This window comes from Schistocerca serialis, chromosome 3, assembly GCF_023864345.2.
Source record: "Schistocerca serialis cubense isolate TAMUIC-IGC-003099 chromosome 3, iqSchSeri2.2, whole genome shotgun sequence".
In the NCBI taxonomy this organism is placed as follows: domain Eukaryota; kingdom Metazoa; phylum Arthropoda; class Insecta; order Orthoptera; family Acrididae; genus Schistocerca; species Schistocerca serialis.
The window spans coordinates 422,665,262-422,678,985 of NC_064640.1; the positions used below are offsets into that span (position 1 = coordinate 422,665,262).

The window sequence follows — 13,724 nt, forward strand, 5'->3', positions numbered from 1 at the left end:
AGAGATGAAGACAAATTGGATGGGTTGGGAAATTTCTTGAAGTGTGTAAGGATGCTGGAAAGGTTTAATGTTTTTAAGCACTGTAGTGATAAACTTGACAACTTCTTCTCCTGTATGAAGGATGGGGGGAGGGGAGGAGAGGGAGGCAAAAGGTGTGTTTGGGATGGATTTGGGTGTTGACTGGTCAGATAGCAATGATGGATTTTTGATTTTGTTAGAGGATGTTTGAGTTTGCTCTTTTGTTAATAGGTGGGAAGGGTGAAGTACATACAGTAAACAAGTGAAACATTAGGATAGACTATAGTTTTTGAGAATAAAACAGCAATGTGGATCTCCAGGTAAGGGCTGGTATTTATTTCCCACACTACTTCCTTTGCTTTGATCTTTGGATTAACTTTCTAGAACATGGAGACTGGAATGGCCTAGTTCAGAGGCTGTTTGGAAAGTAGAGGAGATAAATGAGTTGGATTGGCATTCGAGACAAGGGAGCTTGACGTGGATCCAAATGCAGGAAGTTACTGGAGTAGTTGCATGTGGAGGACAACAATCTAATAACTTCATCTGGGCACGATCATTGCCGTGAATGATTTTAAGGATTTTATGGATAGGCCTAAGTGTGTTCTGGAACTTTTCAGATTTCATGGATTAAGGTCAAGTTCAGAAAGCAGATAGGCGTGTATGGGGTGAGAGACTGGCTGAGAAGAGTGGCGATAACATTGATGATGGTGATGTCAGCAGAGCTTGTGATGGAGTTGGAGATAGTACTGGCAGTACTATTAGTTCCAGTATTTAAGCTGATGATGATGACAGTACTGCATACGATGCCAGTATGGTTGGTGCATTTGTGAACGATTCACATAACAACAGGGGTAAAAGTTGTCAGTGCTGATGTCAGGCAATGACAGTAGCTGACTGTCGGGGAAAAGATTTCATCAAATACAGAGAGTGATTATGAATGCAGTGACAGGTGGGACAGTGGCTCATGATAATGGCATGCAGTAAAGGTCATTAGTGGCTGGCCGCGGTGGCCGTGCAGTTCTAGGCGCTACAGTCTGGAACCGCAGGACCGCTACGGTTGCAGGTTCGAATCCTGCCTTGGGCATGGATGTGTGTGGAGTCCTTAGGTTAGTTAGGTTTAAGTAGTTCTAAGTTCTAGGGGACTGATGACCTCAGAAGTTAAGTCCCATAGTGCTCAGAGCCATCTGAACCATTTTGAAGGTCATTAGTCATAAAGTGTTGAGTGTGGGGGAGGGGTCAGAGAAAAGTGGTTAAAGTGACGACAAATAGCTAAGGTTATGATGGCCTGCAACTGCATAGGTGAAGTTCAAATACCAGGGATGATGTACAGCAATTTATCAAATCATGCTCAGTAACACTGAGACTAGCCAGGAATGTCATCAAACGGTTTGACAAGGTGATACAATCATTAAATTCAGTATGGCATCTCCACTGTAAGCAACTTATGTCACTGACTGTTACGTCCCTGAAGTGAGTGTGTATCTCCATGATATAAATTGATTGTCATAAAATAGTTGCATCCAGAAGAACAAGATGGATTATAGACACCGTTAGCGAGCAGGTAGATGATACCACATACATGGTGGTCCATTGATTGTGACCGGGCCAAATATCTCACGAAATAAAAGTCAAACGAAAAAACTACAAAGAACGAAACTTGTCTAGCTTGAAGGGGGAAACCAGATGGCGGTATGGTTGGCCTGCTAGATGGCGCTGCCATAGGTCCAACGGATATCAACTGCGTTTTTTAAAATAGGAACTATCATTTTGAATTGCATATTCGTGTAGTACGTAATGAAATATAAATGTTTTAGTTGGACCACTTTTTTCACTTTGTGATAGATGGCGCTGTAATAGTCACGAACATATGGCTCACAATTTTAGACAAACAGTTGATAAAAGGTAGGATTTTTAAATTAAGATACAGAACGTAGGTACGTTTGAACATTTTATTTCGGTTGTTCCAATGTGATACATGTACCTCTGTGAACTTATCATTTCTGAGAACACATGCTGTTACAGCGTGATTACCTTGTAAATACCACATTAATGCAAAAAACGCTCACAATGATGTCCGTCAACCTCAATGCATTTGGCAATACGTGTAACGACAGACTAGTTCGCCTTCTGTAATGTTGGCACATGCATTGACAATGCGCTGACGCATATTGTTAGGCGTTGTCGGTGGATCACGATAGCAAATATCCTTCAACTTTTCCCACAGAAAGAAATCCGTGGACGTCAGATCCGGTGAACGTGCTGGCCATGGTATGGTGCTTTGATGACCAATCCACCTGTCATGAAATATGCTATTCAATACCGCTTCAACCGCTCACGAGCTGTGTGCCGGACATCCATCATGTTGGAAGTACATCAACATTCTGTTATGCAGTGAAATATCTTGTAGTAACATCGATAGAACGTTATGTATGAAATCAGCATACATTGCACCATTTAGATTGCCATCGATAAAATAGGGGCCAATTATCCTTCCTCCCATAATGCCGCACCATACGTTAACCCGCCAAGGTTGCTGATGTTCCACTTGTCGCAGCCATCGTGGATTTTCCGTTGTCCAATAGTGCATATTATGCCGGTTTACGTTACCTCTGTTGGTGAAATAGAATGCGTGCAAAAAATCTGTCATCGTCACGTAATTTCTCTCGTGCCCAGTGGCAGAACTGTACACGACGTTCAAAGTCGTCGCCATGCAATTCCTGGTGCATAGAAATATGGTACGGGTGCAATCGATGTTGATGTAGCATTCTCAACACCGTCGTTTTTGAGATTCCCGATTCTCGCGCAATTTGTCTGCTACTGATGTGCGGATTAGCCGCGACCGCAGCTAAAACACCTACTTGTGCATAATCATTTGTTGCAAGTCGTGGTTGACGATTCACATATGGTTGAACACTTCCTGTTTCCTTAAATAACATAACTATCCGGCGAACGGGCCGGACACTTGGATGATGTCGTCCAGGATACCGAGCAGCACACATAGCACACGCCCGTTGGGCATTTTGATCACAATAGTCATACACCAACACGATATCGACCTTTTCCGCAATTGGTAAACGGTCCATTTTAACACGGGTAATGTATCACGAAGCCAATACCGTCCGCATTGGAGGAATGTTACGTGATACCACGTACTTATACGTTTGTGCCTATTACAGCGCAATCTATCACAAAGCAAAAAAAGTGATCCAACTAAAACATTCATATTTCTTTACGTACTGCACGAATACGTAATAAAAAAATGGTGGCTCCTATTTAAAAAAATGTAGTTGGTAGCCGTTTGACCTATGGTAGCGCCATCTAGCAGGCCAATCATAGCGCCATCTGGTTTCCTCCTTCAAGCTAGACAAGTTTCGTGCTTTGTAGTTTTTTCGTTTGACGCTTATTTCGTGAGATATTTGGCACGGTCACGATCAGTTTACCACCCTGTATACAAATTGATTACAGTTTCAACTTTTAAGGGCGAGTATTTATAGTGTTATATGGCCACAAAATGTACATGTTAGCATGGCATCCGGTCCCCATTCTTGTGGATAGAAGCATCCAGAGATCACAGCATGGAGTTGTTCAGGATTCAGATGTAATCCTCTGGTATTTCATCCCATGCTGCTTGCACCTGAGTGTTCAGTTCCTGGCTATGGCTGGTTATCCACATCTGCAAAGCATGCTCGATAGATGGCAGCAGTATGAGGACAAATGTTGTCCTGTTGAAATAGAGCATAGGCGCATATGTTTATGAATAGTAGAGCCAATGGTTGTATGACCTCCTCCAGTACCATGTGGCTGTCACAGACCCCATTAAGAATAGTAATGATGTACAAGCACCATAGAATACTGCTTGACACACCATCACACCAGGCTGACCAGACGCGTGATGAGAGACCATAAACCACTCTTCACTATGCTCTGCTCTGTGCATAGAGACACAGACCTGATTGTCATTGTTCCCAAGGTAGAAACAGGACTCGTCATTAAAGATGACCCACTGACGATCTGCAGTGCCTCATGTCCATAGATGCTCACACCGAGTGAGTCGGGCACAGTGGTGTGTTGTTGACAGTGGCAGGAATCAAAATGGTCGGCATTTGATGAGCCCTACATCATGTAACCGCCTGCCAATGACACTAACACATATGGTGTGTTATGTACAAGACAGGACAGTCCACGAATTGCCGCTGCCATTGCCAGTGGATCTCTTTGCATGTGGTGGTGTCTGTATGGTTGGTGTGGGGCACAGTAAAATGATAAGACCACCCAGCCTTCCACAGCCCCAAAGTGCGGATGCTCTCAAACTTATCTAGATGGTCAACCTGCTGCTGTACACGTTGCCTGGGCATAGTGCACATTCAGGTGATGCTCTGGTGATACTGCCCACTGTTGTACTGATCGCCATGGCTGTTTGGGGACCTCTTATACCAACCAGTGCTCCCAATGTCATTTCCCTCTCATGAATGCTAAGTACAGAGCCAACTCTGCGGTAGTAATCATTGACATAGCTGATAGTGTACAACATACCCTCACAATTTGCAGTGGACTGGCTGGGTCCTTCTGAGAGAAGTTCTTTTTTATGATTATCATTGTACTTGTTTTCAACATAGATTTTGAGACTTACGTATGATCAATATGAAATTGTCTGTTGGTGAATCTCTAGTAAAGTATTTTTTTTCTGAAATACTACTGCTCAATAATTATGGCTTTAATTTTGACATTGGTGTGTATTGTGAATAATAGGTAACACATTTAATGGCAGAACAACTATTCACTGAGAAGTATTCACTGTCAATTAACGTCTGCTGTGTGCAATATATTGATTATTTGAACACTAAATCAGGAGACTTTTTAAATTAAGTGTACTTATCGCACACTACGGCTTGCAAATTCAAATTAGGTTCAAATGGTTCAGATGGCTCTGAGCACTATGGAGCTTAACATCTGAGGTCATCAGTCCCCTAGAACTTGGAACTACTTAAACCTAACTAACCTAAGGCCATCACACACATCCATGCCCGAGGCAGGTTCGAACCTGCGACCGTAGCGGTCGAGTGGTTCCAGACTGTAGCACCTAGAAGCGCTCGGCCACCTCGGCCGGCGGGCATTTTTTGTTATGCAATACTGATCGAGAATATCCGCTATGACGTTTGTCTTGGCCATTAATAAATTTCATTGTTGTTAGTTCCTCAAATCCGATAATAAAATTCGAGTTTTGAATTACGCATGGTAATTCATAACATAATTACACCTTGTGGTACTGGGCTAAGCAAACTATGTGACGTGATATGGCGTAATATAACGTGACGTCCAGTGTGAATACACCATGAAGTTGACGAGGCGTGTACTGAAATAACGGTCTAGTCTGAATCAGCTTTTACTTTGTGACATTTTGTTTACATTTGAGTGGTGTCTACTGATTTAAGTAAATAATCCAATATCTTACGGGGTACGTAGCAGCATGTTATACAGTCCCATTGGTGGATTGTATTTATTTTTACATTAAACACAAATTATTCTTGTATTTGTTACAGTGAATTTCCTTCTATGAAGTCGAGTGCATTAGAGATTAATGTTTCTTACATTGTATTTGTATATTGATATAAAACGTCACATTTTCGCTCACAGTTTTTGGAAACGTACAATTTGTTGTGGAGGGGCATTTGGCATTTGGTTACAGTGGATTATCTTTGCCGTTTTTGATAGATGTGTCTTTGGTGAAGATCTTTGATGAACAGTTAGTGAGATGACGGCAAGCTTTGTGGGAATGGTGGTTTAAGAATGCGATATGTGAGGTGAAAAGTAATCGTTAATACGTTGATGTGAAAGTTTGATGTGATGCAGTATGGAAGGAAAGTAAAGAGTTCGCAAGATTAATTACAGAGTTTCGTTAGATTCAGGAGACCATGGCATCAAAGAGCGGCGGCGGCTTTGATTTTCCAGGGATGAGGAAAACCGTTCTGGATTTAAGGGAACACCCCAACAAAAACGACGTAGTCGAACTTACAAAACATATTAAAAAAAGGTATGGCTTTATGTTTATTTTTGATGTCGTGTTCATCTGTTGTGTATGTTGTCATGATGAATAACAAGTTGCCTAGGACCGATAATTGTTTGTGCGCGTAGTTTGTCAGGTAAATGGAAAGACTTTAAACATTTTTGTGCTCTGTATTAATGCTACGTCCGATATATGTGACACTACAGAACGAAGTAACATCATACTATAATTTCTGGGTTGTATCGTTGCAAACATTTGTTAGCATATAGAACATATATTAAAATACAGTACTCGCAGTAGTTGCACATTGTGTAAATTGTACGTTGATTGTTATCGATTCCCATCTTTGCATGTAACAGGCGACCATTCTGTAGGACCACCCAGCTAAAATAAATGCCATACAAATCATTTTTCACTCCTTGAAAATTAAAAGTGCCGGACTTTAATGTATGACGCGTAATGTCTACATGTAGATGTTGTCAAAAATGCTCGCGCTTGTTCTGCTTTTTACCATCCAAGTATTAAACCTGAACTTGTAACTATTTAACTATGTTTTCGGAAGGAAAGTTATAGATCCAGTGAAGAGGAAAGTGCCCCTTTCCCCCAAAGAACATTTCTCAACCCGGGTGCGGTCAATTCATGGAAGTGTTATTTAGCGTGTTTTGAATCTTAGAGAAATAGAATGAGAATAAAAGTTAATTTTGTATGGTCGTTTTGGAGCTAACAATGGTAAGGTAAATGTATGTAGCTATGTCTTCATGTTTTTCGATAGGCAAGTGGGAGAGTCAATATATTTTATTGTATTACTTCATGCAGGCTTCATAAATTATGTATAATAGTAGCACCATACTTCGTTAGTTTTTTTGTGTTGCATGGATCATGTTGTGTATGATAAATTGTAATAATGTGGAACGAGTTGGATGTGAGTTAGTAATCCCTGTCTACCACCCTTTTCTCATTGCAGTAATAGAAATTATTCTATGTAGGAGTTGTCAATGAGAAACTTTTTCAGTTTGTTTCAAATTTTACTTTGCTGTCTGTAATATATTTTATATCAGTTGTTGTTGGTTGGTCGGTTCGATTTTTAAAAGAGCCAAACTACATGGTCATCGGTCCCTCAGTTGTTGTCAATGGGATGTTAAACCCCAGTTTTCGTTCCTTGTATCATGATGGATTTAACTGCAAATAGTAATTAGCAGTTGCTACTTTTATCATATATATGGTTGTAAAAAATGTTTTGGCTGTGCAACTTACATTTGGGAGTCTTAACGACTTCTTGTGTTTAGGATCCTGTTCATGGAATATATGCACAACAGCAGATCATTGTGACTTCATGAGAAAGTACAGTAGTGTCGTGAACATTCTGTATCACATGTTTGGGTACCACAATTGACTCTTCTATTAAGACAAGGTTGAGTAGCCCTGATCTGAGCAGTCACAGTGTTTGATATTGTGGCCTTTTATGGGAGGAGTGGACACTCAACTCCTTGATCAACCATTGTGCTTTGTTGGTTGGTTGGTTTGGGGAAGGAGACCAGACAGCGTGGTCATCGGTCTCATCGGATTAGGGAAGGATGGGGAAGGAAATTGGCCGTGCCCTTTCAGAGGAACCATCCCGGCATTTGCCTGGAGTGATTTAGGGAAATCAGGGAAAACCTAAATCAGGATGGCCGGACGCGGGATTGAACCGTCGTCCTCCCGAATGCGAGTCCAGTGCCTAACCACTGCGCCACCTCGCTCGGTTGTGCTTTGTATTCCCTGTATTGTGCGTAAATCACTGTGACTTTTGGAATGGTTCGTTTGTGAAGTACATTGTAATCGTGAGAGGCTTTTGAATTGACTAGTTCGTTTTTCAGTGATGCAGGAGACTGTTTACCATGAACAATATGGGTCCTTTCTGAGTTTAACACTGCTAATTTTTGCTAAATTAACTTCTGTAATGAGCTTACCAGTAATTGTATACCACAGTGTTATTAATTCTTATTTAAATCACATTTTCTGGAAAACTTGTACTTATTGTGGTTTATTATCTAAAACTGTAGAACAACTGTGGATTAAAGTGTGATAGTGGCCCTCCTCCCTCTCCCTGAAATCTTGGTTGTGGTGATGGACTGATCTGTAGCACAGCCCGACGTTCGAGTTAGGTTGGGAAGTGACAAACTGATAATGAGTTGACGAAACCAATGAATGTGAAAGCCAAATAAAGGTTGTGGTAACAAATTGACCAGTAATACAGCCTAATGTTTAGGTCCATGCCATATTGAAAAGTATGTAACTTTTACAGAGTTGTTGATCTTAGTGAAGTGAGTTATTGCTTAGTTTTGTATTTTTACAGACATTTATCATTCTGTGCAGTTTGATCATATGAAGCAACTAGTTTAAGTTGATTATTTCTGTTAAGATATTGATAGTTAATAGCATGGATTACTTAATGCCATGTGCTAGCTTTTTTAATTGATATATCTTTGTTGGCACTTCGGAAATACAGCTGTAGTGCATTTTGTATTTGTTTTCATACTCAAAACACAATGAGATATTGCAGTGGTAAGACACAGGACTGGCTTTTGGTGCAAATTATTGTCTGGCGTCCACATTTAGATTTTCGATGGTTTCTCCAAACTGCGTAAGGAAAAGGCTGAGATGGTTCTATTGAAAAGGACATGGTCATTTCTTCCCCCCCCCCCCCCCCCCCCCCCATCCTTTGCCATCTGAGCTTGTATTTTAATTACCTCATTGTTCATAGGGTCTTAAACTCAAACGTTCAGTTCTCTACATATATTTGTGTCTGCTGTTGGACATAATGTCCGTTCTTTTATAGTTCTAGCAACATTTATGAAATCCTCATAGAAAATTAATGATAGGAACTTTAAAACTGAATGAAATACATTCTTTCTTTTGTGACTATTTAAGACTTTACTCTTAACTTACTTTCTTTACTTATGGTGCTAGTTTTTGGAATCAGGAATGAGTTAACTGTTTTGTAAGTGTTGCTTATGGAGTAATAGTAATTCTGAACTTTTGAGTGTGATTGTTTTTCTGCTAGACTAAAACCATGTTTCAGAAAGAAACATGAAAACTGTACAGTCAGTAGGTAGTGCCCAGAGATTTGATAGTGAAGTTTTGTGTTTGGGGTGACTTTTTTTTTTTTTTTAATACTTTGTCAAAATTTGTTTTATGTGTAACTGTGTAATGTAAATAGCACTAAAAGGGACAGATTTGGTTCACAAGTCCGTGATTGTGTTTAAGAATGGAGCTACACTTCAGAAGAATGTCCATAACACAAACTAATCATCAGTACTAAGAGATGGTGTTCTTGGGCCTTAAGACACTTTGCAGAAGTTGTAAATCTAATATGTTAATCAGTGTAAACTTCTAGCGGATTTTGCTGCATTATTACAGAGGCATATGAGGGTCTTCCCTCTTCGGGCGAAATGTACAGCCCGTCTCCTCATATAGACATCAGTGACGGTGGACATTTAACTCTCCACAACAAACACTTCATAATTGTTTAACTGCAATGACTGTGTCTTTGCATGGCTGACAGATTGTGCTTGCTGTCTCATGAACTGCAGCATCATGTAGAGAACATCATATCACATACAACACAGCTTGCGCTCTCTCTCGCTCGCGCTCTCTCTCTCTCTCTCTCTCTCTCTCTCTCTCTCTCTCTCTCTCTCTCTCTCTCTCAATACCATATTTTTGTGTTTCAAATTGTCTTTTCTTTGGCTTTCTTGTCTTAGTGTGGCAATAAAGCTGATGCCCAGTTCTCAATGATGTTCGTTCCTTCTACCACTCCAGAGGATTTCTTTCTGCAGCTCAGTAGAACTGTAATATATTAGTTCATATTCTCAATGTTTTCAGTATCTCTTAGAATTTTTTCCATGCAGGCTGAAGTTAAGGTCCTATTGACTGAATGAGTGTCACCTAAGTGGAAACGTTGTATGGTTATGATTTTTGATTCTGAAAGCCAAGTACAAAATCTTATCATAATCATATATTGTCTGGATGTTGGAGTTTACTACTTATGAAATGATATGGAAAGGGAAAAAACAATTTTGAAGGTTTTCTGCTGCACCTTCTAGAAGACAATATAATTTACTTGATTGGTCAGTGTGACAGGGAACGTTAAATACATACCGCCACAGTGGCCTCTTGTAGAATTGTGCAGTAATGCTCATTTTAGACAAGGGCAAGTTTTGCACTTAATTTTGTAAAGTTTGGGCGACCACACATACTTTTCCTGTAGATTATTGTACTGCACAACATTTATTTTGTGTCCTTCATATACTTCTATACTTGTGCTGACATGTAATTTAAATTCACATTCCTGGCAGAAATTGAAGGTATTACAAATTACAAAATGTTTCAAAATGAATACAAGGTATTCTATCTAAAAGTTTTATACTTCATCTGGAACACTGTATTAGTTTCACAGAGAACGTGATTTTGGAATAATTTGAATAATTTCACAACACTAAGGCCAAGACTGTCAAAATATATCCTTTGAGATTTGACTTGGGAATAATGTGATGACTTTGAAGGAAACTGGTCCCAGTGAGATCAGACCATTTTCCATATTTCCAATGCTACTTTATGTGGTCTGTTAGCTGTTTTTCCCTGTATTATCTTCTACAATAAGAGAAACAGCTTTTAACTCCTTTAAAACTGGTTTTAAACAACTCTCAATAACTTACCGAACACTTTGGGATAATAATTTATAGACTACAGTGTTATTCTTGTTGCATTTTAGATGTTAAATATATGAAAAGCTACAGTTCTGAAAAGGCTTAGTTTCACTAGCTGTCCTAGATATCTTTTTATTTTTAATCAAACTTAAAATCAATGTATCTTGCATGTTCTTTTTACCTGTAGTGCAGAATCTTTGGAAATACAAAAAGAGTCCGATTCCACCTGTCTACTTTGACCCACGAAGTCACCAGTAGGGTTGAAACGACCATTCACAACTACTCCAATATCACACCTATGATGTCATTGCGTGAACATGACAACAAACACAAAAATAGATCAAAAAACCATCACACACATCTTCCTCCAAAAATATAATCAAACTGACAGGACAAGCGTGGGAAATTGGGGGTTTTTGGGTGGGGACAAACTAAATATAAACACACATCACCATACTAAATGACACAAAACAACAAAATAAAACGACAACACAAAATTCCCAAATTCCACTACACACAATACCCTCTTGAATCGGTCACTTCCCTTCACCTATATAGCTCAACCGCAGTTGTTGATACCACATTATAAAACTCCAAAAATTACACCACCGCCACAGCTATTGGTACCACAAAAACAAACAAAACTGGAATGAACACATCCCTTGACCTGTATAGGTCAACAGCAGCTCACAATATCAAAACATCCATAGCTACAGCCGCACATTGGAATCGAACACTTCACCTGTAAAGGTCAACAGCAACTCACAAAGGCAAATCACCGATACCACCAACCAAACAACTCAGAAGTACCCCACCAACCATCATAACACGCAAAAAATACACTGAAAAGAACGACTACTTACCACAAAAAAAGTTCCGGCGCTGTACTCTAGGTCAGATATACAGCAAACAGCACTTCTATAACTTAGAAACAACAAAAACTAAATTGTTAACTCACTGAAACTAATTCCTGTCGAAGCACAGTCAAAAACAATACCTCACGGGTCAAGCAGTAACACGAAAATGAACCCAATACACCACATAACATGCAACCCATAAACACACCACCAGAGGGCACCACCAACCGCAACAAAACGACCCCTATAAATGCCTCACACTCACAAACTAAACTCCGTGGCGTCACACACCACAAAAGCTGCCGGGTGGAATCAGGCGCTGCTGTTGACCTGAATCTTTCGTGGATCTCGTCTTAATCTTTTGAGTTTATTTTTATAAAACATTCCTTTTTATAACGTTCTTTGCTGAACTCAGATTTTCAGAGAAACATATCATTGTCCAGAATTTTTCTTCTTCTTCTTCACAATCTCTTTTTTCCACTCCCCTTTTTGAATTTTACATTTGTGTCAAATAGAGTGGTTCTCATGTTCTCTCTCTGCTCAGGATGTATTACCATAATCGTGTCCTATATATACACCTGTGTGTGTGTGTGTGTGTGTGTGTGTGTGTGTGTGTGTGTGTGTGTGTACGTACACATACACTATAGACAACCAACTTAGGTGCTGCTTGAAATGACATATATTTTAAAGTTTCTGTTAGCTTCCATTGTGATTTATCAAAAGTGTATAACATGTTAAAGATATCACACCATAATAAATAAGCAGAGCACACATGAAACACAGGTTTGAGCGGCATGTAAGTTGTTTGTCTGCTGTCTGTTGCAGTCTGTGGAATAACAACGTGGCGCTGCACAGCAGTCAATGTTTTTGGAGGGTGCTTTGTCTGTTGGAGACTTGTTAGTACAAATTCAGTATTTGTAGGAAACGAAAAAAACTCATTGGGCTTAAAGTTTTTGTTCCAGACAACACTCAGTTTTTGTAATATCCATCGCATAGTTCTAATGTGCGTGCCATATCACAATCCAACTTTGAATGACACAGTCGTGAGTTTCAGATCTTCATTATGTCAGATTCATTGTATTTGATGCATGTACTGGGATATGTCTTGCTCAGAAACTTGAGTCTCTATGTGCCCATCATATGCTCTGAACTTAGGGACTGATTAACTTCATTGTATGTTTGTTGTTGTCCCCAATAGTATATGGGATGGATATGCTGTATGCTCATAAATAGCATGAATATTTCACATACTGTTCCGTTTATCAGGCACTTAAGTTTTCTGAACAAAAATCATCTTGGAATCTTCAGATTATTTTAGCCGTGTCTGACTGTCTTTACTAGACATTTTTACCTTTCAGTGTAGTGTACCTGTGGTGCCTTGTTTTCACCTACTGTCTCCCACTTTGATCAGTAAATTTTCTCTGCAGTTATTATCCCATGCATTATCAAAGATTTCTTGCAGGTAAAAGTGATTAAAGTTGTTTAGCATGAAATGGCTGGGAAACCCCAAGGGCAGATTTAGCTGTGTAACTTTCACAAGCGCTACTACTTCTTGATCGTAGAAACACTGTGTTGTGCAAGAGAACCAACTTTACACCTTATTGTAAGCCTTACCTTTGCTGTATGTTTGTCACATTTCTTACTTCATTGTCACACATTCCACATTCTCACCATACCATTATGCTTAATTTGCAAGTCCTTTACTTAACTTTTTTAATCTCCCCACCCCCCTCTCCCACCCCCCTCTCCCACCCCCCCCCCTCTCTCTCTCTCTCTCTCTCTCTCTCTCTCTCTCTCTCTCTCTCTCTCTCTCTCTCTCTCTCTCTCTCGTGTGTGTGTGTGTGTGTGTGTGTGTGTGTGTGGGTGTGTGTGTGTGGTTGTGTTTTTAGAAACAGTTCCTTTAAATACCTATTAGAGCAGTTTGTTTTAAGATTCTCATTGTATACCCGAATTATTTGCATCTGAAGCTGGGATGATTTCTACAACAAAATCACAGATTCCTTCCTTATCTTTCTCTTCCTACAGGACTACTCTGCAATTCACATTTAACCCTATGATGCAATATTTCCACTGCAGTGGACAGCTTTTAATGGTCCCTTCTTTGGCATTTCCAGTCAATCATGACACTGCAAATGCACGCAGAACACAAAACCTGGGGAG

The 13,724-nt window shown here is 39.8% G+C and overlaps 1 protein-coding gene across 1 annotated transcript in view; it reads left to right on the plus strand.

Annotated features, from left to right (window-relative positions):
- Positions 1 to 5,777: 5,777 nt before the first annotated feature.
- The window catches only part of LOC126470301 (protein purity of essence), a 475,244-nt gene continuing 467,297 nt past the window's right edge, over positions 5,778 to 13,724 (plus strand). The window contains exon 1 of the mRNA XM_050098072.1: positions 5,778 to 6,049. Within this exon, the coding sequence (XP_049954029.1) occupies positions 5,931 to 6,049 (119 nt within the window). The 5' untranslated portion in view covers positions 5,778 to 5,930. The remainder of the gene's footprint in view (positions 6,050 to 13,724) is intronic.